Here is a 27,525-nt window from a genome sequence, read left to right as displayed (position 1 = left end):
AAAGAAAAAGTTATGCAAAATTTTAATCAAAATATATCTACAATAGAATTCTATTTAATCATAAAACGTAAACACACTTATCTAAAAGTACTATTAAATTAATTTCATATTTTTTTACATAAAGCTAAAAGAACCAGAAAATTGCACTAATTATTAATTGAATTGAATAAAAAAATATTGGATCATTTACAAATTTACAAAGGGGGAAAGACATCCGTAAATTGTCAACAACAAATTGTATAACAATATTAAATAATGTGTTTTGTTTTAAAATTGAATATGTATTTTAATATTATCATGGGTGAGTTATCAACATAATGTCTAATCATAGCATAAACAAAAATTGATGTGATAAGATATTTGACAGAGTTGATATTTTGCATTTGATTTCACAATAAGATATTTGATGGAGTTGATGTTTTGCATTTGATTTCACAATAAGATATTTGATGGAGTTGATGTTTTGTTTATGATTTCACAAAAAGATATTTGATGGAGAATGAACATCAAACCATGAAAATTATCATAATAAATAGATATGGAAGTCGATACTTGTTAATGAAAAATTGATTCGATTTAAATATAATTATGAAGTACAGTGTAGCCCCTTGATAGTTTGAACATAATTTAGAGAGATGAAATTCATATATTATAAGAGATAAATTAAATGATGGTTAGCATTTAAGCACCTGAAGATAAAAATAACATACAACCCCAAGGGTTTTCTAGGGACTCCAAAAATCCCTAATAGGTTTCCTTACCTTACCTACATTATACATAGTATGTGATGTGAAAACAACTTACATATTGCACAAAAGTTTTGTTTGGGGAAGTGTATTACTACCTTTCGGAACAGCAGTGTTAAATAGATGGTATTTCAAATCCAGTACTTTTCAATTTTTAAGAAATAAAGTGACTGATTGGAAAATTGTCTTTTCAAACATTGGTATGAAAAAAATGTGGTGTATAAAATATTAATCTCTAACTGAAATAATGGGGTAAAGAAATACCAAACTTTAATCTTTGTCATTACTTTTGACTCATGTTCTTATAAAAAACTAAGAGTGAAAAAATGGGAATGTGATGTGTATACACTTTAAATTAATAAATATGTAATTCTGAATACCGAGGTGGCTCGGTACTGACTTGCATCAAGCGTGACTGAGCTAACATAAAGGTTGACAATTTTGGGTACTTTGGGTACACCCAAAATTTACGTTATTTAAAACATTACTTTTTGGCTGATTTGTATCTTTCGTAAGGCCGTTTGTAATTTTATTGTTTTGTTTGTATAGTTTATTGTTTTCTTATTGAGTTACTTGTGATGCAAATAATTTTAGCCGTTGACACAATTATAACAATAAATGAAAGGTGGGCAGTTTTATTGTAAACTGAGTGTTTTTAAAATCTATACATAAAAGTTGTATTTTTTCTATTTGTTTTTAATTTTATGTATTTCTTTATTATGTTTATTTTTTGCCATTTAATATGTTGTGTAGGTAAAAAATACTAAATCAACATTTAACTCAATGGAACTTAATTGGTCTAGAATATATTAATGTTTATTGTTATATTTTTTTACTGTACAACTGTTTGCTTCCTAAATAAAAAGAAATAAAAAAATAAAAAATAAAACAGCTTTAACATATTGAAAAAATGATCTGTTAGATAAGATAATATATAAATAAGTGCCTGTTGTATGTTTCAGAAATTCCATTGGTGACAATTTTTGATATTGCAAAATTTATAATAAAAAGTAAGCTTTAAAGTGTCTAATCTACTAGCCAAGAATATTTTCAACCTAAAAAATATTCCAAATAAGAAAAAAACAATTTTTGAAAAAGATTATAAAACAGGTTCAAAATAAACTCGTAAAAACTTTTATAAACCCACATTTGTGGTGGTGCAGATTATGTCAAGCTAATGAATAACATGAAAGCATATTATTTTCAATGATATTTTTATCATAATACTTATCTATATAAACATCAATGTCTTATCAGTTTTTAATTTAATAATAAATATTTCAAAATAAATCACCAGCGATGAAAAAAAATGGCAGACACAAAAATTTAATTAAACAAACAGGCAATTGCGACATAAATAAATATTTGCAATGCATCCAACTTTTAGTGGGTGTTTTTTTATTTTACTAAGTTTTAACGTGTATTAATCAGAAAAAATGGGTAACAAGAAATAATATGTAATGCTTAAATATACCAGTTTGGCTAGAAAATCTGGTCACTAATTATGATTAACTTTGTTTCTAATTTAGTGTTTTCAGGCACTATCAAAGCTCCAGAAGTTTGTGCAAGCCAATAATTAGATTAAAATGTTGATGTGCAAGAATATAATTAAATATATATAATTTATTGAAAGCCACTTATCAAAAAGCAACCAATTACATAATTGGGTCTTTATGGATAACGTTAGTCCAAAATTATTATTGCTGGGTAGCTTTACCCGAGTCTATTGGGTAACTGACAATTTTCAATATACTCTAAAACGTATTGCCAAATAATACGAGATGTAAAATTTTATTATTACAACTAAAGGATTCCACCCTCTGTGATGTGAACATTATGTTCAATTAAAGCAAAATAAATGTAATTGTCAAAATATTTTATGTAGTACATGATTGCCTAAATTATTGCCAACAAATAAAGTTGTCATCACCCACATAATAATAACATTACAGAGTAGTGTACTACATTCATAAATACACATAATATCTACAGACATATATTTCATTTTTCCATTCAACATACCTAAACCTACAACAATCATTATTATATCATTAAGTGTAATGCACATTAAACATGAAAATTCATTTTCATTTCAACAATTTCAGCTATTCCAAACAATAAGGTATTATGCATTTTAAAAATGATAAAATCAATGGACTTATACATATATTCTAAACATTACAATCACATTGGTGGAAGTAATATAATTATGAATTGGACAATATTCTACAAGTGTAATTGGTTTAATAAAATGTTGCTTTGGTCCGCCATGTTTCAGGGAAAAGATAAATTAATTTCAATTCAGATATTTTCATTTGTTAGATCAGAAGGTTTTAAAATTAAAGTAAGAATTCGAGAATAAATGTGTTTGCATATCAAGCAATATTTGCAAATCTGACTTTTCTGTCCTGCTCAATTCAGAAAAGAAAAAAACAAATATATATTATATAAGTATTTCTTTTTGAAATTCCAAGAACTTGGTAACCAGAAGGTTTGCAGTTATTCGTAAGTAACTGTTCTATACAGTGAATATGAACTTTATGAAATAAGTCAAAATAATTCTGCTTTGGTAGGTAAGAGAAAGATTTGTCCTTTTAAAGTGAATGTATAAATAAATGTGATTTTCTAGCTGTTGAAATAATTTTAAATACTATCTCCATCGTAGTAATAGTTCCACAGAAATAACATGTGGGACTTCCACACCTCTTTGTCTGATTTACATTCTTACAAACTAAAATATAAAAGTTGTTGTTGCCTAGAAAATATCTCAGAATATTTTCCAAACAACTGCAGCTTTTAAGAAATCCTCAGTTTTGTCAGCTGTACAATCTACTACCTGTATATAATATTATATATAATATGTAACATACAATAATCATCTTCCAAATTTTAATTAGAGTTAATTTCATATTTTTTGGGATGGGGAAATATTAAGTGTAAGTTTTACCTTAAAGCTATATTTAATTTAAACCACTTATAAACATTTAGAATAAGTGAAACAATATTGTTGAAATTATGCAGTTATTACAAACCTAAATTCAAATATTATTACAACTAAACTAAATAATTTACTAACAAGATGCAAATCATAATAAAACTTTGATCAAATAAAGAACTGTCAGATGGAAATATGATTCTATTTAATTTTTAGAGCAGCATTATAGCAGATTAGAAATAAGTTGACTGGACCGTATTGAAGCTTCGAAAACGAATATACCTTCATAACAAACTTAACTATTACGTAAAAACAAAACAGTTTTAGCAAATCGAAGCAATATATTAATAATAAATTATGCTTTAGGGATAATTATTAATAAATCATACAATACATGAGATTCCCATGTTTTATAAAATAAAATTTACATGTCACTGAAATAATATATAATGCAATAAGTATATTGTAAACAATATCAAAGAAATTAATTAAAACCATTGATATTTTTTTATCGTAACCTATAATATAATTATATTATATACCTATGCGCCTACTATTTAAATCAAGTGTTAATTAAATATATGGCTCTAATAAAAAAAAAGGCATTAAAATCATTAATAAACATCGATTACACGCTTATCTAAAAAAATCTTAAAATCTACAAGCAATAATACTCAAATGGGTCAAAATAATTCATTAAAATCTTTGGATGTGTTTGTCACTTGGAGGAATAATATTTCCTCCAAGGTTTGTCAGATACACCTTCTAATGACATTAAATCATCAACAACTATCTGAAGTCAGTAAAATAAAATCTGTAAGCTGATTAGCACTGTGATGAAACAGCAAAACAAAATGATATTTAAATAATACATGTATGTATATATAATAATAATAATAATAGAGGTTATGAAATTTATGAAAACTAGGACATAGTAATAAAAGGGGTTAAATGCAAAATACATTGTTAGTGATGTATTTTTAAAGAGAACTAGGCCCTCATTTTACCTATAATTCTAGGCTCTTGACATGACCCTCTTCTGATATGTCATATATTTGGTCATGCACCTCACACTAATGCCTTCACAATCACCCTCATATTCCACAATACTTACATTGCATTACATCATTTCCATCAGAGTTTGTTAAAGGCACCAATCAGTTATCCTTCAGTCATACTTTCTAATGACCTACAAAGATGTTCCAATATATATTTAAACCGCTAGTTTCAGTGTCGTGATATATTTACATTTTTTACAAATCAAAAGGCCAGCCTGCTGCAGGATTATAGTTAAACAGAGGTGGATAGTCTCTCAGCCATTCCTAAAGCCAAGAAGGCCTGCTGATGGAGTCGTAAGGCTGTCGAACTCCCAGCGAGCCCGGGTAGCCGGGTGGGAAGATGCCCATCATCTGCGAGGTGGAGTGGCGCAACAACTCTTCCTGGTGACGGTGCAGATAGTCTTGGTAGAGTGCGGAGGAGGGGTCCATGCTCATGAGGGGGTAGGCGGGCCGCGTCTGTGGGTGGTGGCCCAGGAACTGAAAGGGGTTGGCCTGGTGGGCGGGCTTGGCCCCCTTGTCGCTCTGGTGGGCCGCTGCTGCCGCTGCCATGTAGTTGGCAGCCATGTACTGGTTGGAGGTAGATGTCCTCATCTCTTCTAAGATTCTTGTGCTATCTCCGTACAGCCCAGAGCTCAGAGCAGAGGGACCATAGTTGAAAGCGCTACCAGGGAGTATATTCGACGATTTTAAAGCTATGGCTGCTTGCTCCACTGTAGATGAAAGTCCTGACTTAAGATTACCGTAAGAATGAAAGCTCTGATTACTGCTGCCTACAGGAGGAGTTTCTGGAAGAGCCTTCTTCTTTCTGGATTTATTTTTCTTCTCCGTTTCCATGGGTACTGTATCCACAGATAAATTGTGCACACTCGTTTGAATGTTGGGGGAGTACGTAGTGTCTCTGCCGTACGCCATTGGCATCGATACAGGCTGAAACATTTGACTGGAAGGTACACCCCCATGCATATTCTTGTGGTAGGCAATAGGCTTGTCATGGTATGGTGAGGATACAGAAGGTGGAAAAGCACTTAGCATTCGGTCATCTTTGACATATTTCTCCATCATTTGTGGTATATTTGGAATATTTCTCAGTGATGCATCAATTGGATGGCTTGACTGTGCCTTATACACATTGGGTGCATTCATAGCCATATTGCGGTCATAATTCACACTGTCCACTGTCTTTGTTTGATGGATGGGTAAGTTAACATTGACGTTGCGAGGCCTAATATACTCTGATGGAGTGAGCTGCTGTGTGTCTGCCTGGGGTTTGATGGAAGAAGATATTTCAATACGAATGATGGGCACTCTCATATTGTCTGACTTGGTCCTCTGGGATTCATCCGTATCGTTGACATTATTTGGAGATTCATAGTTTAAGTTGTCAGTATTTGTCTTCTGCACCAAGCCTGGATTGGCTGGCACTATCATTTGCGATGGATTTATTTTATTTGGGTCAGATTTATTTTGCATTTCTTTATAAGCAGATAAATTATAGGGATCATTCTTCTTAATAGTTTCGACATTCCAATCCTTATAAGTCGGTACAATTGAAGACCTGTTTTCCTTAACAATATTAATGTTTTCAAGATAGCTTGGTCGAACACTTGCAGAACGATTAGCATTCATCAGTTCCATTGGTTGATTAGTGTACTGCAGAACAGAATGGCTTTTATCATAGGCCTGTTGCTTTTTGTTTTTATCAGAGTATTCACTGCTCGGCGCTACCTTTAAAACACTTGGATTGATTTGATCAGGTCTGCCTGCAAATGGCATAATATTACAAGCCATATTATATAAATCATAACTTCGACTTTTGGTTTCATCCATATTGGAATCAATCTTTGACATGTGTGCTGATATTTTTTTTTCCATATTTCCTGAGTCTGGCACCAAATATCCCATATTTACCATATCAACATTAATCTTTGAAGTATCCATGAATTTGTTGGAGTAACCCATATTTATCATGTCAATAGTTTTGTTCCTCATTGAGAAGTCCTTGCTTGCTATTTCAGTGGCATTTTTCACTTCACTGAATAGAGTTGAACCGCTCATATGTTTAGATATGCTTGTGTCTTGGTACAAGCCAGCAGCATTTTTTTCCATGTGAGATTTTGATAAACCTACCAATGAGAAATCATTAATCTGAGGTTGAATTTTACGTGCTGAATAATCTGATGCGACGTCAGTGTATTGAGGACAAAGCTCCAGAGTACCCCTCTCTACAGTTTCAGGTGTAAAATTAGGCAGTGTGGGAACAATTTCTGTTTCCATTTTGGGTGAATAAGAAAGCTGAATTGTTTTCTTTACATTTTTAGAATTAGCAGATGTTATAACACTGGGATTATTATTCAGTACAACACAGGAACTAGGTGTCTCCACTTTCTCTTCATCAAAATAGATGGCAGGCGGAACCCCTACAGCTGATACAACAACATTTTCGCTAACTTTGGCTGCACCTTGATTTTGAATAATACTAGAGTTGACATCTGTTACATGCTCCGAGTGTTCATTATAGGTCCTCTTCTTAACTGGAAATATGGCTGATTTCTCAACAACTTTGTTTTCAGTAGATTGTATAACATTACTGACTGCTACTGCTGTGGGTTGGCCAAACGTCTGAGGAGAGTGTTGGACGTGGGAATAGGGAGAGTGCTGGCTGTGCTGTGAGTAAGGGGACTGGGCTGGAGAGAACGACCCCGAAAATGGCGAAGAAGGTCTCTGATACATGGAGTCCGGCCCAAAGGCAGTGTAGTCTTCTTGACGCACAGATTTATTAGCTTGTACAGCTTTAGATGCATCGTAAAATGGTGGAGGCTGTGTCTGTCCATACGTGGGAAGTGGACTTTTACAGGGTGCCTCAATACTCAAGAGTTGAGATTGGTTAGTTTGTTGAATACTGCCATTTGCAGAAGCAGCATATACATGCTGCGAGTAGGCAGGATAAGGAGACTGCGGGCCTTCACGGGGACTGCAACTCTTCTCTGGGCTGCTCTTTACTGAAGCTGTATCCTGATAAAAACCTACCCTCACTGTGACATTCATCAAGGGATATTGTTTCTGATGCTCATCCGTGCGCGGAGAAGCAGGAGATTGGATGAGTGGAGAAGGATGTGAGGGCTGGTGTCGAGGAGAGTCCAGATCCTGACTGAATGAAGACCTCTCAGATATTGAACTACCTGTGCTAGTACGGCGAAGCCTACTGTTAGATGTCAAACTAGGAAGTGGACTATCACCTCCTTCGACAATAAGCGAGTCATCAACGCTCTGTTCATTTTTAATACTGCTTATATTATCAGGACTTGTTGTTTTTCTATCAATCAAATCTTCTTGGTCAATATCATCAAACTTTTTCTTGATAGTTGTGGTTGTGCTTGTGCTCGTACTTGTAGAAGCTGTACCACCACTTTTAGGAGCCCCAAACGCCTTGAACCAAGCGCTTAAATTTGGAGTTGCCTTTTCTTGGCACTGTTTTGCAAGCGTGGAAGGTTTCTCAATCTTGACTTCAGTGGTAGGAGCTTCTTCATTCTCAACAACTGTGTCTGATTTCATATCCACTTCTGTTGACACATTGTCTTCATTCTCACATGTCATTGTACCAGTGTCAACTACTTCTACTTTGGCCACATTGGGTGGTGTAGGAGGTTCTTGGGTGAAATTGTGTTGTTTCCCTAAACCAAATCCAACTGTTGGTAAAACAGTGCCCAAACTAAGCTTAGGACTGCCCTCTTCAGTCTTCATAATTAGTGAACTCTTTACTTCTTTTACTTTATTGGTTACACTTGGTGTAGAATTTTCTTCTTGTTTTGGGCAAGATTGCATATTTGATAAAAGGTTTCCCTTACTCTTCCCTGGTTGCAACCTCTCAATGGTCCGTTGCAATTCTTTTCTTCTTGCCAAACTTTTAGTTGGATCTTTATGGTGTCTTTTCTTGAGCCCGTCTTTTTTTGCATTCGCTCCCTTTTCTTTCTCTTTTTCCTGTTGACTAGACAAAATGTCTTCTTCGGGTTTACTGCTAGCGACAGTTGATGGAGATTCTTCTGTGGCAACGGTCTGCAGAGGAGAATTAGTACTTTCTGAACTAAACTCTTGAACCTTGGGGTCATCGTCAAGCCATTTGCTAATGTCTTTGACAGCCTGTTCTAAAGCTTCTGTCGCAGATTCATTCTTAGCATTTGATTGTTTTTTTGTTGATTTTTTGGGTGCAGCAGTAGAATATTCTACTTTGCCTGTTGCATCATCCGGATTTGCATCATCAACAAACTCATATTCATCTGTTTGTCTGCTTTTCGGCTTTTCAGTTTTTTTATGACTGTCTGAATCATCATATCTCTTTTTTTCTTTCTTGGAAGAACTCTTTTTGGACACAAACAGATCCTCATAAACAGGAGGACTTTCAGATTTCTCACTTTTCGCTTTGAGCTTTTCTATAGTTTCCTTCAATTTCAAATTCTTATCTTTTTCGGGAAGCGGTAGATTTGATTTACCTTTATCGGTTTTGCTATCAGAATCTGCATTATTTTTAGAAGAACCTCTTCGTCTTTCTTTAATTTTGTCAAACTTGTCTTTGTAAAAGTCTATTTCGGGAGAAGCGTGACGTTTTTTTGGAGCCAGTTCCTCCTCACATGTATATTCTTCACTACAAAAGCTATTACTTCTCGATCTTTTAGAATCAAAGGAAAGCCTTCGAGAACTTTTCTTTTTCTTTACTCTGTCTGTATTGTGTTTGGAATGTTTCCTTTTTTGCTTTATTTTTTTGCTCAGCCTCTTTTCATCGCGGCTCTTGGAAGTTTTCAAACCTTTTGTCTTTTTCTTTTTCTTTGTATGCAATCGTGACTTTTTGCTCTTCTTTTCAGCCTTTTCAATGTCCTTAAGCGAAGGGCCATCTGACAAGTGATTGTTGGTATCCGCACTGTCGTATTCGAGTTTAATCTTCTTATTCTTGTGTTCTACCACTTTGTGTTTGCCACTTTCATGTTTTCTTTCACCCTCAGATTTTTTGGAATTATTATCCTCTGATTTTTTGGAAATATTATCTTCGGAATCCTTAGTGTCTTCAGCTGAAAATATAGAATAACATTATTTTTTTGAAAAGGTTGAGAGTATAAAATCAATAATTCCAACATGTTCTTAATTACATAATTCACAAAGTGAATGTAACTGCAAATTTTTTGTTGTTAAATGAAAACCTACGAATATCAAACAATGTACAGTGGAATTACCTACATTAAAATAAATCATGCCTCATTTTCTCACAAATTTATAAGAGAAAATTCCTCTTAGATTGACTGTTAATTATTTAGAAACAATAAGATTAACTAACCTTTGACCTCAACTCGTTTGCGCTTCTTAGATTCCTCAGGTTCCAGTGAAGGCTTTTCAAGTTTGACATGATGTTTTCTGGGAGCTGGGTTCGGCAAAGGATATTCAACAAGGATTTCGTCATCTGAAGAAGAGCGATCAAAGAAGCGCTCTGTTAACTTTTTAAATGCTTCTTCAAGTTTATCCACCATCTCTGTGTACTCTGAAATACAAAACATAATAATATTGTTCTTGAATCCCCAGCGTTAAAAAATATGGTTAATGCCGCAAATCATCTGTATTAGCTTCTTGCCATGCACCGGTAGAATGTATTTCCTTTTAGAGATGGCACAATGGCGTGAATCCACAATACATTGATAATGTGGCATAAGTAAAAAATTCACCTGTACTCATAACACTGCTAATACGACCAACAAATTTAACAACTGTGGATCCCACCATTAGCTTTTAATCATGTAGACACCGTTCCAACTTCAATGAAACATTGTATAGTAGTTTTATAAATCTGAATGCTTTAAGAGGGTACCTGAAGAACAATTAATTAGACGGATAAAACAAAGTTTTCCGAAATTGGTGAAACCAACAGAGATCACAAAAACTACAATATTTTTTTTTTACTAAAGTAAATTATTTTTTTAGTTAGCTGGAAATGTATTTTGAAATTCAATTTTTTTTACCATTATCCTGTCCATTATACAGTCTGCAGTTGTTGACTATCAGATTAAAATCATTCTTGTACATGGTAAAGTTGCGATAATATCCCTGATCCAGTCTCTCCTCCATGCGCTGGAGGTCCATTGGCCGTCTAATGACGCTGTAGTAGTTGGGGGCATAGTCTTCCTCTACGGGTTCCATGAAAGGCCAAGCGTCTTCATGCGACTTCAGTTGCTCCAGAACTTTATACATGTCTGTCTGCACATCTTCTTGCATAAGCTCAAAACTGAAATCATAGAAATAATGTCACTCATTAGAAAAAAGTTTTAAATCACTTTTTTTTAGGGCCATTCCATAATCCTAAAAGCACAACAATATGAATTTTTGTTCAAACAGAAAGCAACCCAAACAAAAGAGACTCAAACAAAGGAGACTCTAATAACACGGTGCAGCATTTCCTAGATACTGAAAATTCTTTGGATTTGCGCCTAAGTACTGGAAAAAGCCAATAACTTATTGAACACGCCTAATTACATGTTCGAAGAACATTTACTTGCACCAAACCAACATTCAACACTTTTCGGTATCCGGTTTTAGAGGTTACTTCCAGATGTAATCTAATCCTTCCTAAGTCACCAAACCTAGTTAACCACTTGGGGTGACCTATGGTAGGGTATTAATTATCCAATAAATGGTTCCGCGGTACCCATACCCAATTCCCAAATTAGTTTAACATATCAAACTACATGAACCTAGTTTAAAAATTATATATAATTTAGGACAGGTTGTTTCAGAGAATTTGAACAGTTCACCAAATTTAAAAGTTCATTATCAAGTTCTGTGAAGATTCTATTCAAGTTCATATAATAACCGAACTTGAATTGAAAATCAACTTTGAAATTTTATGAATTGATCAAATTCTGTGAAACAACTCGTTCTAACAACTCAAGATTTTAAAAAACAATAAACATCTGAAAGTAATAATTACGACTGAATATTTTGCATTTAATCAAAAAACAAGAATTCCAACTAGTGACTCGATTTACTCAAAAATATAACTTACATAAAAAAAAAAAATCTTACCTAACTAACTAACCATCACAATGTTTCCGCGCAGGGTTAGGCAGAGAGGATGGACCACCAAACTCGGTCTTGGCACACACTTTTTGCCTCATTCACATTCATACATACTCTTCTATTATTCTGACTCTTGACATGGCCCAACTCGTGTATCCGATTCACTTGATCGTGCCATGTCTATCAATTCGAAATATAAATTTTACAGTCTTTGTACAATGATCAACAAAAACAATGGTTTTGAAGAGACTCTTTATTAGTAAGGCTGTATGTGGTTAGTTTGCTTGCAATAGAAATGTGAGTGGTCCAAGACGCTTGAAAACTAAAAATCTTAGACTTGGTGCTGTTAGTCATTAATTCCCACAACATAAGTCGATTTAAAGAATTTTTATTAAGTTACAAAAAGACACGGAAATCAAAGTGATGTCAAAAACTCAGTTTCACCAAAAAATGTTACATGACTTTTTGCCCTTCCTAATACGAGGATACTTCTAGATTTAACGGCTAAAATTTTTCAAATCACCAAGCATATTTACATACATGATATAATATTGTAAGAATCAAGCAATTCCAAGCGAAACTTTTGGAGAATATAATATATAATCTAATTTTAGTTTTTCTTATTTAATTGGCACGATAAAAAATTTCCACTCACATTTCTTTCTTCATCTTTTTCCTCTTAGAGGCGTACTCCCGTTCCTCCGCATCGGGGATGAGGATCTGCCCCGTAGCGCAGGCCAGTGAGTTGTTTGTCTGGCGGCCCGAGGGGCGCGGCGCAGCAGCCGGCGAGGAGGACGTCTTGATGCCTTTCTCCAAGGAGCCACTTGGCGATCCGGGCGAACCCGACGACGTCGACTGGGTCCTGCAATAATATCGATCCCAATTCATATACATACATTGACCTAAGGCATACTTTAGTAACTGAAAATGATTATTAGGCACATAATAAGGAAAAGTGTCGTAAGAAAGAAATTATACATCTGGACCGATTCCTTTCCCAAGATGACAATTAGTTCCACCTTACAAATAAGATCTCATTAACTCGATCGCTGCCGATCACTCCCTTGGGCAGACCAAAAGTCCACTTTCCAGAGTGAAAGATACTCTCAGTATCTCACCACTACCTTCAGCCTCACAACATACCCCAATTAGGTATGCCATAGTCTCACTGGCTCCAATCGGTTGGGATCAGTTAGGACTCTTTTGCGGCATTCACATTAAATCACCAAATTAATTTTTTCGCACACAAAAAAGAAGGCATTGAAATATTATGTTGGAACAGTTTTAAAATATAGGGTAATATAAATTGAAAATACAAGAATATATATTAAAGTGAAAACAAAAAAATCCCACAAAGGCAAAACATGTGCTTCAGTATAATCAGGAATGTCTTTCTTTAAAAAACAAAAATACAGTGAGTAAAAAAAATGTATAAGTAAAAACGAAAGAGTCAACTCTGTAACTGAAAAAGTCCAAAGGGAAGAAAAAATATCTTTGAAAATTTTTGAAACACATCATTAATGTTTCTCACTCTCATGGAATTATATGAGAAACATACGTTATATAAAAATACGTTCCCAGTTTAAAATCAGTTTTGCCTAGTAGTAGATTCATGTGTCAATACAGATTTAGAAATCAATTCTCTCTGTACTTTGAAGTAGCTTCACTCCATTTTTTGCCAGGCTCCCCAAGGCAGATTACGTGACAAGCTGTGTCAGTACCCCTATTGCATACAGCAGGGGTGCTCAAACTTTAACTGCTGGCGATCTACCTCAATATTATTAGATTCCGATCGATCGACTCTGAGAGGCTGCAAGTATGTGTGATGCAGGATTGTCATCTATGTAGGTAGGGTGTATCGTGGCGCAGGTATAAGTGTATATATAGGCCACGAATCCACATAGAATTTGGAGGAACGATAGAAATTAGTTGGCAATATGCATTTTTTTTAGTCAAGGTAGGTGGAGGTCTGCACTAAAAAGTCAATAAAAAAACTTATATTTATTCAAAATTGCAAGTTTATTGGTTCTTACAAAAAACAAACGAGTTCTAGTTTCTAAACTTAACTGAATAATGACTTTGGATGTTGAAGCGTGGCACTGCATGTCCTCAGCATACTTTTCATACGATGGTACGTAATTACCGAGTGCTAATCGCAAGCACGATGACATATGTTCGTCAGTTAGTCGATTGCGATATTTTGAATTCTACAAACTACAAATAAATAATAAAAAAAGAAGACATGAAAAATGGGAAATTTTTCTCGAAATCGACTCAAAAAGCACTCGCGATCGACCAGTCGATCGCGATCGACGGTTTGAGCACCCCTGGTATACAGTATCTGTACAGACTTTATAACTGTCTCCTACAATTTGGTCCTTCGAGCTGGATCTACACACACACGCCTTCAGTCTCACCTAGGTGAGATGAGGTTACTTCGCAGCGGCCGCAAGGCCTCAACATCATCCGGAACCAGCCAGTACAGCCCCAATATGCCTGTGCCACTTCATAAGGCCCCAGACACATTCACCTTGGCCCCTACTGAAACTCCAACCAACATACCTTGCCAGACCCGAGACCAGCCTGTCTCCAGACCCACCCGCCACTTCAACTCTGCCACCACTGGTCAACGCCCCTTTGGACCTGTTGAAACCACATAAACCCAACGGAAAAAACAGCAATACACCATCTGAGTCGACTGAGGACTCACTTCAAACGCCGAGAAATGTGCATTCAGGAGGAACAACACGCCAAACAGATCACGGAATTACTCTCAGCCCTGAATGCTGCGACACTCCAAGCAGCTGGCAAGTCCTAACCTTCCATCTGGAAAGCACAGCATACGCAATCCACTGCCACCTGCCAAATGACCCCAAGCGAGAACCTCATCCAGCTGCAATGTCCTCTCAAAGGCAATGCACGAGATACCGTGGGTCCACTGCTGATCCTGCACAGTTACCAGAGAGCGTCCTCGAACAGCAATATGGCAACGCTGGCGCCATAGCCAAATTTATGTTCAAGGTTTAAAAATTGCCTTACCTCACGACTATATCATTCGAGGACCTACCAGTCTTCTCCAGGACAGTACAAAACCTGGTGGCCTCCCTCCAGATTCTGAAAACTGATGGCTACCTTAACCTGCACTGCTGAGCGATATCACCGACAAATTGCCAAGTTCACTGCATTCATGAAGGAAATAATATAATAACAAGACGATCCGAAGGAAGAGTCCGGCGCACTCAAGCGCAAGGCAACCGAACCACCCAATTACCTCGGACCAAGCAACAAACAAAAAAACAACCAGTGCGAATTGGGCCCAGTGCAGCGGCGACCACAAAACTAGAGAATGCAAAGAATTTGCCACCAAAAGCTTCAATCTTCGATGGGAGACCGTACGTACAGCAAATTTATGCCGCAAATGCTTTGAGAATCACCCCTCGCAAGGTTGTAAAACAATAGGGGGATGCCGATACCCGCGTCACACCCAACTGCACGATCCAGAATTTGTACGAAGAAGCACCGCAAACTGATGACACCAGAGCACTGATTAGAGCGCCACCCTGAAAATCGCACCAGTTGTGCTTAGTGCACCATACAAAGACAAGGTGCCAACATTTACATTACTTGATGAAGGATCAACTGTGAAACTTGTCGAGACCGATATTGTAACCAAAATTGGAGCAGACGGTGTTATGAAGCAGTGTTAAAATCTTTATTTACTCACAGCAATAGAATAAACACTGCTTTATAACATAATCCACCCAAGTATCAGTTTAGTACTAGATAATTATTTCCAAATTAATTATTCAGTGGGAAGACTAGGGCATCACTGGAGGAACGAGGTGAGGAGAGTTTCCGTTTCCGAGCGTTCACTCTGGGATTGGCGATGGACGGGCAATCATCGGAGATAACAGAGTCAACTAGATTATGGATTAATTAGACGAATGTCTTAATTCAGGCGAGATCGCGGTGTTAAAGTTCACATATATCTAATATGAGATGTGGTTATTCAATTCAGAGTAAATAATCTAAATATGTCGGCAGTTGTGACGTGATAAAACGCACATGATCGGGAATGAAAAGTGACCGTTATCGAGTTCATCGGTTGTGTATCCGCAGCGATCGGATAACGCCGCTCGTTATATTCATTGGTGAAAAGTAAATTACGATTTCTTTGTCATCCGACCACTAAGAAGCCATGCGCGCGCAAAAAGTGATTGTATGGAATATTGTGACTAGGGAAAATTTACAATATTATTTATTTGATTATTTTAAGGTTTTCGGATTAGCATATTTGAGCAATATTATTTGTAATAAATGACTCCACTATCCAACACCTGGTGGGAAGCGTACTGTTTATTTAGTTTACCTTATTTTCTCACGACGCCTGGCCCTGCTCTCCCGCATGGTATTATCGAGATTACCCTTATGTTGTGGCCTGGCTGTTTCCCTTTCCCTCCCAGATTCAACCACCTCTTCTAACTGCTTCTGTCCGTCAGTCTCCTTTTGTTTGTTTTTGGACTGAACGCGAGTGGAGGTTCGCCGAGGCACTGACTCCAAAAGCCTAAAAAACCAGAATCTTTCTAACAAAAAGCCCCTAAACAATTATAGGAAAGTACACAGTAAGTAGACTTGGCAGTCAAAGTCTTCAAAGTGTAGAATCCTATATTTTGTTAGTAATTTCATAGCAAGTTGCACCACACAAATGAATATTTGTGAAACAATGTCCTCGTGGGACTTTAATTTGTTGGATTAATTACATGTAATAAAACAATGTTCCTTAATATAAGTGCAAAACCATTAATGTAAGATTCAATCAAAATTAAAATGAGCAAACAAATTCACAACAATCTGACTGGCAATCCCCAAAGCCAAACAAACGAAGGAGGCTGTCGATGTTGTGTGGTGGAACTATAAACCATGATGAACCTCTACTATTATAAATAACCTAAATATTATACATTAGAGCTAAATATCGCTCAATTTTTACATTTCGCATGAGTAATTTTTTTAATTTACTCATTTAATTTTATTTTATTACATAATAATGTAATAAAAATTGGTTACTTAGAAATACCTCTACCTTTAAGAGTATACTTAAAAGAATGAATAATCTGCTCTTTCATAGATGACGCTAATTAAATTATTTTAGGAAAAAAAAACATTTTTTGGAAGTTTTACTTTTAAGTATTAAGATTAAGAGTGATTCAATTCAATGCATTCAAATACAATATTGTGTTAGTATGCCTTTCTTGGGAGAATTGAGTTTGTATAAGGACAAAACTATTTAGTATTCATATTCACATTGCGTGTACAGGGGCACACAAATAATTCATCCTAACATTTTAAGCATAATATTTTCTATTATTTTAAGTATACCCTTAAAAGGAACGGCCGTGCAGCCTTCTCCATACAAAACTTAAATTTGTATTTGAGGACAAAATACTTAACCAAAATGAAAAATATATTTTTTTTATCAAAAGGTATAGCAAATATCTATAACAGATACATACAAAACTTAAATTTGTATTTGAGGACAAAATACTTAACCAAAATGAAAAATATATTTTTTTTATCAAAAGGTATAGCAAATATCTATAACAGATACATACAAAACTTAAATTTGTATTTGAGGACAAAATACTTAACCAAAATGAAAAATATATTTTTTTTATCAAAAGGTATAGCAAATATCTATAACAGATATATTATTTTAGCTGCTTTATTTATTTGTGTTTCAAATTATTATTTTGATAAAAAAAATATTATTTAGTTTGGTTGGGTATTTTGGCTTCAAATGTAAGTTTTGTACGAAAAAGGTCGGGCAACCGTTCCCCTTAACTGTGAAATATATAAGACCACTCGCAATAATAATAATACATGATCTAGTTGGCTTTAACCTTTTCAAATGTAATTTTGTTAAATATTTAAAATACACAGATTTCTGAATTTTTTTGTACTTATCTAGAGCAAATAAAAATTTGTAGTTTTTGTTTACCAATTGCTGTCATTCCTGGCTTTTAGAACTAGTTTATTCGTTCGGCGGTAGCCATTTTAATATTTATTGTAAATTAATTAAGTAATTATTGTGTTTAATCTCAAACAAATTTTTTCTCTTGATTTTTCATTTATTTTTTTTATTTACTAACAAATGTTTTTTGTTTTTGTTTATAGTGTACAAGTTGTCATTTTGCATGAAACATGCCCTCTAAGACCTAATGTTATTTCAAAAGAAAGTATCTATAACTTCTAAATTATTAAAACTAAATAAAAAAAAGCATGCCAAAAAATTCAAATAGCTCTACCAATTGTAATCGATTAAATATGTTCTACCACTGTCAGTTTTAATTCAGATCATAAATAACTTTCTACCAGTCTAATTCTGCCTTTAAAATATTTCATGATCTATTTTGAATCTTGAAAACCATTTTACTGACAGACCAAATGCAAATAAAACAAAGACACAGAAATCACCGCAACACATAAGCAGTAGCAAAGGTCTCTGCCAAAATAAAGTATTTTTTGGCAAAGGCTTTTACCACACAGTTATGATAATCATACACCACAATAATAAACCTGTCAATTTATTTTAATCGCAAATTACAATAATAAAAGTTCGCTCAATATCAGCTCAACGCAGAAACCAATATATCTGAAGAAATATGAATAAATACAGAATAAAAAATTTACAAAATTAAGTAATTCATAAAGTTCAAAGAATTACGACCTTAGATGGCAAAAGGTGGATAAATATATCACAAAATTAAAGTCAATAATAGCAGCCAAAGAGAGTTTTTTTTTTAATAATATGTTCAAATTTCTCCAAAAATGTAATAATTTATACATACATAAATAACATACGCAATTTTTTTGGTTATTTTTAAGGAAAAGAAAGAAATTAATTCAATACCTTTTTCTTTGCAACCTTTCTTTTTCCTGGAAGAGCCTCGGTATTTCCGGGAGGAAGTTTTCCGATAAGGATCCAAACAAGTCTTTCTCAGGTTTAGTGGTAGCTGCTTTAAATTTCTCTGTCAGATGGATCCAATCAGATTCTGTGAAGCAGACCACTTGCCAGACACGCTCCGAGTTTTCGTTCTTTTCATTTTCTTCTGGGGTTCCATCGGGTTTCTTACGTTTCTTTTCTTCTTCTTTGATTTTTCGTTTCCTTCCCTTCCCTTTGACTTTATAGTCCTCCCTATACAGGCGGGTGCCGTAAAAATACCAATAAGCTGACGAGTTGTCATCCCATCTAAAACAGTGTAAAACAAAATTAAGTATGCAGTGTTCATAGAGCTTCAATATAATGTAATGTAACTGAGCTTCTGCAGTAACACTACAAAAGGAGTCTGCGATGTTCCGGTATGACATAGTAGATTAGAATAATAGATAGGATAAGCTTGTGCGAGAAGATGCATAAGTGTGGATGTAACAAGAAGTTGTCACATGACAAATATGTGAGATTCAACCCCCTACACCTATTTGCTGGTGGTGAAATGATGTGATGGATAATTACATAATATAGAAGGAACAGCTGCATGGCATTTTTCATACAGAACTTAAATTTGGATTTCAGGCCACAATTCCAAACCAAACTGAATAATTTTAATATATAAAAATCACGTGTCACTGTGTTTATCACTTATTTCCAAAATTACGTAAAAAATCATGAAAAATTGAAATATTTAATGGCCCATACTTTATAATTTAAAGCACAAAAAATAAAATATTACATACCCGTACTAGATATTTGCTACGTCTTATGATCTAAAAAAATTATTATTCAGTTTGGTTGGGTATTTTACAGCCATTCCGCATTAGGCATAATAAGAGCAGAACAATCTTTTTTTAATTTTTTTTAATTTATTGCACAACAGATAGATTATCCAATTACTGTACAATTCTCAATTTGACAATCTTAACACCTATGAAGATAATTATTATACAAAAAAAACTTTAGGCTATTTAAAGAAGAATTATATATATCTAGTGCTTCTGAGATTTCATTCAATAGCACCATTCCTCTTGTCATGCTATGTTGTGCTAGAATATCTGTTCTGCCGTATGGTATTTTGAATAAGTCGTGTCGACGACTACGGCTGAAGTTTTCGGGCACGTATAAACCATAGCATTCCAAGAGGAACGGGCTATCAATATAGTTATGGATTATGTTAAAACTAAGTATTGCAAGATTTGCATGACGTCTAGTTTCCAAGCTAAATCTATTTGTTGCCTCAAGTAAGTCCACATGGTGCATGAACCTTGGATAAGTTCCACGCATCAGCATATAGACATACCTGAGGAATTTTTTCTGGATTTGTTCCAGCATATTAATATACTTAGTTTGGTGCGGAGTCCACACACCACTAGCATACTCCAGCTTACTTCGTATGACGCCATCAAACATGGCTGTCATTGCATCTGGGTCGTGAAATTGTTTACATGTTCTGGTGATAAACCCCAGGAGTTTGTAGCATGCTGTAGTAAGTCGTGATATGTGGTCCGAGAATGTTAGTTTGGGATCAAAGACGATACCGAGATCTTTATAGCTATTGACTCGGCATAATTTTTTCTCTTAAATGGTGTAATCAAAAACTACGGGCTTCTGAGAGCGGGTATATGTCATTGTTACGCATCTTTTTATATTAAATTCTAATTTGTTTTTATCTGACCAATCTGCTATAGCATCAAGGTCAGATTGCATTTTTAAGCAGTCTTCGTAAAATATTATTTCCATCAAAAGTTTGAGATCATCCGCAAATAAAAGACATCTGCTATATTTTACACAGACCTGGATGTCGTCTATAAGTATTAGGAACAACAGAGGACCAAGGTTTGACCCTTGGGGAATACCTGACAAGGCGGGGAATTGTTTAGATTCCTGTTCATTTATAGATACATATTGTCTTCTGGATTTTAGATATGACGCGAAGAAGATAAGTGTCAGTTGATCGAAGCCAAGTTTAAACATTTTAAGTAATAAAATATCATGATCAACTCGATCAAAAGCCTTGGCAAAATCCGTAGACACTACATCGGTTTGGTGTCTCGAGTCCAGTCCGACGGCCACCAATCGCGAAAATGTTAACAAATTTGATACCGTGGATTTTCTTGGCATGAAACCGTGTTTAAATTTATGTAGTGCGGAAACTAAATTTAATATATACTAACCCAAGCGGCTCTACTCTCAAACTTTCCGCTTCCAAGTTCTTAAACAACTCGAACACATCGTCGGCATCGAGACGAAAGTCACACAGGGCATATAGAATTTCAACTTTTGTTCTGAGAGGCAAAAATTGAAAGTCGATATCTGTGTTAAAGGGGTTGTAACGACCTGTTTCTTGACATTTTTGACGAAACAGCCGCCTCAAGAACATCTGTAACCAAAAATATATAGAAACATTTTAACATGGTGATCAAATCTATTTCAGTGAAATGACTAATTTAAAAAAGTATAAATATAAGATGTTTTGAAAAAACTAACAAGTCAAGAAGTTAGTAACTTATATTCTTAAAAAACTGGAAAATTGTGTGACTTCACAAACTTTTTTTTTTTTTTTATGTTACACCACACAATGGCGCCCCTGTCTGTACGGTGTAGACAGGGGAACTATATCCTCACCCTTTTGGGCACTGTTGTGAGGCGGGTAAAGGTAGGGATTTATTAACCGTTTGAGTGCCAAAAAAATTCATACAGGTGCTTGTAAAATGCCACCAAAAAAACATTATTTTTTATGAAACTATATATTTTTTTAAAACCCCATAAATTCTTTGAATTTTCAAGGATTTCGATGATTTTTTTGGTGTTTTATTAAAGAATATTGGTTTAGAATCACGCGGAGGAGGATCCCGAAGTCCAGGCGTTTCGAAAAAATGAGAATTTTACGTACAGACGTACCCGCGAATCAGAACACGACTGACGCAATCGACGGAAATCGACGATCGGCAATCTTCGCTAAAACACGAATCGACGAAAATCGACGATTGGCACCCAAACGGTTAATTAGGCCTAGAGTTAAGAGGCCCAGATTATTGTAGGAGGAGAATTAGATGCCGGTGGCAAGTTCCACATGTGAACTGACTTACACAACAAGAGGCAGAGAAAAGATCTGTTCTTATGAAGCCGACTTTTCATCAACTGTGAACAGGTGTTTCGCTTGTGTCTGTTGAGTTTCGTGTACGTGCACCGAAGCACAGCTCCACTAGCTCCTTTGAGCAGGCTCCATTGAAAAACTTGAATAACAGACTCAGCATACCTTGTATATATAAGCACCTGCGCATTAGAGACGGAAATCGGTCTGTTAACAATGGATTGTTGCTTTTATGATTTACCGCCCTGAAAAGGCACATAATCAAATAGGTATTTTAGGGCTTCAGCCACCACTGGCTCCCAAAGTCTATCATTGGATAACCTGAGGTTTGTACAGGATTAGCAGCAGGTCACTGTTGAAGAATCTGCCAGCCCTGATTTCAGTGGAGTCTTTATTGGTGAGGGTGCTCCCATCAAATTGCACTGACAGTCACTGATCTCTTTCTTGTCAAAATCAGACAACAGACGGGTTTTTGACATGAGGTTTGGTAAGCGTTAAATTGCTACGATAATAATAATAGATCTATGCATACCCATAATCCTTAGCTATTTCGACATTTGTAAGACACAGCCGTCAGCATGGCTATGAAGATAGAAAAGGCTTTCCAGATAATAACCTAGGCAGTTCAGATAAGTGTCAGGGAACTCTTGTAAATATCATTATTTTGATATCCACCACAGTGGTTGGTAAATAGTAAGAAATAACCTGATAATTGAAGGCAGATATGTCATTGTTGCCTAGGCAACCACATAGGAGCCTCACAATGAGCTCCGTCAGGAGGGAACTCGCACACTCTTCGGTTCCATCGGTAAGGAGGGCTTCCTCTAATTCCTGCAACAAACATACTAAAGTTAGCAAAATGTATGCTGTATATAATTTGGGCGTGGCATATACGTATTATATGTTGGGGTGACACACGACGCTATCTCAGGAGAAGGGGTCAGATCAATTGGGGAACTGCAGCGGAATATCATTTCTTTGTATGGGATCTGTCACTTTGAAAGATGACAAATAATTACAGCACTCCATATTATTTTCCGACCCCCTCTCCTGCCTATGGCGGAATGAGTATGCTATGGTTGCATAATTTTCAAATATAGCCTGGCTAGCAGAACACAGTGCATATTGTCGCCACGCCCATACTTATAACACATCATCTTTTTAGGTGTGACAGGTCTGTATGGGATTGTAATATGGAGTTATATAAAACGCTTTGAACTTATAGTGTAATCTGTCACCAGTTTGGGACGAACTGAGAGAATAACGCCATAACAGTTCTAGTGTGAAGTGTTTTATTGAGATAGACTAAACAAAAAATGGACCAGTGTATCCTGAGACAGTACTCAAAGCCAAAGATAAGTTGTTTTCATTTTTAATTTCACTGTTTTTGTCAAAAAAAATTAATATTTATAGCTTTCACATTTTCGAAATTTTGTTTATAAGATTCACACCAGCTCAATCCTTTAAAAAAAACTATAATATTACTTTGTTGATATACCTGCTTTGTTGTCAAATGCATACAGGGTACTTTTGAAGTAGTAATGGTTATTAATTCAAGAACAAAAACAACTCAATGAACTCTACCTTTTGAATACATTTTAAACTTCTCGAAATTCCTTCCCCCACTGACGTTCACAAGATAACCAAAGAAAAAAATAACTTTTTTTTCTTCATTATCTTAAATAATTTGAGTCGAATTTTATCCCATCCTGTTGTATTTAGCTCAATTAACTAGTTTTGGAATCGACCTTCTTTGTATTTCAGAGGAGTGTCCTTAGTTTGCACAGTCTATTCAAGAAGAATATGCAAGAAGAAACAAGAAGAGCCAGGAAATGTCAAGATTATCAAAGACGAACCAAGAAGAGGCAAGAAATGCCAAGATTATCCAAGACGAAGCAAGAAGAGGCAAGGGGAAGTAAAAATAGGCAAGTGAGCCAAGAAGAAGCAAGAAGAGGAGAAGAAGAAAATAAAATAAAAAAACTGTATAACAGTGTTAAATTGAATATCATTTTATGTACAATTCTTATTTAAAGGCCCCTAAAAAGGGTTTTAATACACATAGTCACGGAATGGAAGTAAAAGTAACGGATTCTATATCAGAAATGTGAAATGTGTAAAAATTTTTTCAATGTTGGTCTAAATTTATGTAAAAACTGTATTTTTTCCAAAAATATATAATATTTAAATATAAATTTAATCTTACTCGCCTACAATTAATTATGAAATCTGACTTACTTACTATTTAATTGAATGTAGAATGAAGAAATGGGAATGAATAACAAACGATGTGGTGAAACAGGCCAAACCCACAAATATTGTGAGAGTATATGCTCTCAAACTTTGGCAAAGATGTCCATTTACCTGTAGATTGCATTGTAAGGCTAGGAACGCACTATGCAACCAACATGATCTAATTTGTATGAAAATGTGTTCATAAAAATTTAATTAAAATCAAATATAATAATTATATTATTAAAGTTGATTTAATTAAATTTAATGAACTAAACACAAAACAATAAATAAAAATGTGTTCAAGCTAAAGCGGCAGGCTGCTCTAAATGTTGGCGGTCTGTGTAAGATTGTCGACTAATGTGAACCAATGCTATCCATCGGGCACAATGTAAACTTATCATAAAATCTGCGAAAGTCATGCGAAGTTCGAGCTTTGCAAATTTTGTTCCAATTTTTACGTCTTCTTTTGTATTACAACTCATCGTCAATTTTGTTTTAAAAACCAATAAATATGTTTATGAAGGTACCTAGTTACGAGTTCCTAGATTTACCACCTGCAGGCGGTAAATTTTTGAGAGGGGCTGCTTTGCCTATTTTTCGAACAGGTCGCGACCTACAAGTGGATTTTTTTTTGTTTTCGTTGAAGTGGAGGGGGTTGACAGCGATATTCAAGAGTTAAGGTTTCTGTTGATTTTTTTGAATTTCGTGTTATGCAAACCGGTTCTTCAATTTGTTTCCATTTAGGAAATACAGCATAATATAGCCAAAATAAAATTACCAAATTGTTCTCAGCCAGGGTTTTCAAGAATTACCCCAAACATTCAGATTTTTCTCTACAGCCATGTAGGCCGTATGAAATTAACATGAATAAAATGTACTAAAATTTTACAGCTGAAAACCAAAACTAGCTAGTTATTTATGACAAGTGCGATTTTACAAGCGGTAGGCACAGTATGCACAAGCTAGTGATAATAAGATAGACAATTTAGTGATATTTTACTTAGAAACCTTGAACCAGGTGAAGATAGTTATAATGGGTTGATTATTTTGAAGAGGAAATTGAGTAGCATCTTTAAAACAAGCATTGATAACAAATTTGACTAAGAAAAGTGTATTTTTCTAATTATTTTTTTAATAAGATACCTACTTGTATTTTGAAAATATACTGTACTTTTGCGAATATATTGATAGTAGAGGAAGTAGGTAGGTATGTACAACTTTAAAAAAACCTAGTTTAGATATAACGATTAATATAATGGCTACAAGGAGCAAATTTAGTCCTTCCCCTCATGCTCGTTATAACCAGTTACAATGTATAAAAACAAAAACAAAAAAAAGCCGCTTTGATTCTGAAATGGTGATTGATTTCTGACAAAATCAATATGTTTCACTCTGGAACAGAGTGGAGATGTATTATTAATTTTAACATAATATAATGAATTTAATGAGTTCATCCAGATCCAGCCAGAGAGCACATATCAGACAGATGTGCTTCACCGCCACAGATTTTTTTATAGAATAGGACATGATTGAAGATTTTTTTCAATAATAATTGTATTAACTCCTCAGGATAATTTGTTCGGTTTTGGGAACAAATAGCTATTACAATTTTTTCACTTTTAGGAATTGCTCATACGGTCTCCCTTACCGTCATAGTGTACGAACACAAAGAACGCGTGTTTCGGCTTTCAGATAAGCCGGCGAGTAAGCGGCCGACTGGCGCAGGCGCGCTGACAAGAATGTTTGTATCTAAACGTGTGAGAACGCACATAGTGAAGGCAGGTTCAGATTTGTGTCCGCGCGCTGGCCCGCCGAGAAGCTTTACCGGAATGAATTCTTAATTCCGGCTCGCCGGTGCGGCCGGTTAGTGAAGCTTGTTTTGGAAGCTAGTGTCAAAACATAAACAAGTCCTGTCAAAATGAGCGACTTACTAATTGCTGCTGTTTTTAACAAATCGCCGATCTGGGATAAAAGAAACAGTTTACATAGCAACAGAAATGTTGTTGACAAGTGCTGGAAAGAAATCAGTAAGGATATGAATGAAAACGGTACGAACAAAAGTACGAACTGAGAAAATTTTATAATAACCTCAAATGTCACGAGTGAAATAAGGTAAATTTTAAAAATCTTTCCTCATCCGCCGCTCACTAAACAAGTGATGATATTCATCATGACTTTTTCTACTACTATTAATTGGATGAATACCAATTGTTTTATTTCTTAATTTCAAGAAAGAATTCTACAAAAGTAAAAAATCTTCTTCCGACGAGCTTGACATTTTGTTAAAACTGACAGCTGCTATCAGGCTACCGCGCAAATGGCACGGATTTTACCGGCGTTCTACGTGTCCACAACTCGGCGCCTATCTTCTCCGGCGGACTCAGGCACTGAGTGCTGGTAATCTGAAATCCAAAACACGCGTTCTTTGTGTTCGTACACATAGTTAGAAATATGAACTAAATGGTATTAGAAAGAAAAACAACAAGCTTTATATTCAAATATAGAAGTTAACAACAGAATAATAGAAAAATGAGGTGGCCATAATGTTTAAAATACATCTGTCTAGTAAAATAGTTTAGTGTTTCGACGAAAAATCGTAAGATTAGCCATGTTTAAAACATTTTTATGCAAGAATTCAAAATTTTAACACTTCAAAAATTATGTGTTTAATCAGTGGAATGCCGATGGGTCTTTGATGAAAAATGTATGAGAAACATAATTGGCATCGCTTAGGCTAATAAAACTATTTTTTTATTCTGGCTCAAGGCTCAAAAAATATTTTCCTGTTTTATGCTCCGGCCTTCAATGGGTTAGTTATAATCATAAAAGTGTATGTCATCACTTTTCAAAAACAATATTTATTTTTTGGATACTTTCAGAAATATTCCATTTATTTGGATTTTATTGAGAAGCGGAAATGCACACAAATTATCTGCCTTTCTGACAGCATTTTTAAGAAATATAACAGTCAAGATGGCAGAGGCCATAACTCTTTAGGCCTCAGCCACATTTTGTTAGACGTTCGGAGCATTTAAACCGAAAACTAAAAACTGTTTTTGAAACGTGGTGAAATACACTCTCATATTCTATTATTAGAAATAAAAATATGTTTTCTGACATATTAAAAAGAATGCAAACATAAAAATAAGATGCTGTCTTTACGTTTTTCAAACTAAAATTACTGATAATGAAAAAATATACAAAAACACACTTATTTAATTAAACAAATATATTGCAAAAGTTTTTGTCACCTCACTTTTATGGTGTTTCGTATAAAAATAATTAATTAAAAAGCCTCATAAGTTTTTTTCAAATTGTGGTCGATAGCGTTGGTTTCATAACGGTGCACCTTTTCATTGTTTTGTGGTGTTAACATCAAGATTTCAATACAAAGCTTGGTATTTTCTCTTTGT

The 27,525-nt window shown here is 35.0% G+C and overlaps 1 protein-coding gene across 1 annotated transcript in view; it reads right to left on the bottom strand.

Annotated features, from left to right (window-relative positions):
- Positions 1–149: 149 nt before the first annotated feature.
- Positions 150–27,525, bottom strand: part of dikar (CECR2 histone acetyl-lysine reader dikar) — a 45,732-nt gene continuing 18,356 nt past the window's right edge. The window contains exons 3-10 of the mRNA XM_089649916.1: positions 22,586–22,711; positions 20,961–21,166; positions 18,703–19,041; positions 16,162–16,356; positions 12,448–12,654; positions 10,739–11,001; positions 10,063–10,263; positions 150–9,799 (exon numbers count right to left, since the gene is read on the bottom strand). Coding sequence (XP_089506042.1) covers positions 5,004–9,799; positions 10,063–10,263; positions 10,739–11,001; positions 12,448–12,654; positions 16,162–16,356; positions 18,703–19,041; positions 20,961–21,166; positions 22,586–22,711 — 6,333 coding nt within the window. The 3' untranslated portion in view covers positions 150–5,003. The remainder of the gene's footprint in view (positions 9,800–10,062; positions 10,264–10,738; positions 11,002–12,447; positions 12,655–16,161; positions 16,357–18,702; positions 19,042–20,960; positions 21,167–22,585; positions 22,712–27,525) is intronic.

This window comes from Hesperophylax consimilis, chromosome 31 (genome assembly GCF_061612785.1).
Source record: "Hesperophylax consimilis isolate HC1 chromosome 31, BYU_Hcon_1.0, whole genome shotgun sequence".
NCBI classification, from domain to species: Eukaryota; Metazoa; Arthropoda; class Insecta; order Trichoptera; family Limnephilidae; genus Hesperophylax; species Hesperophylax consimilis.
This window is presented reverse-complemented; position numbering and strand designations above follow the sequence as displayed.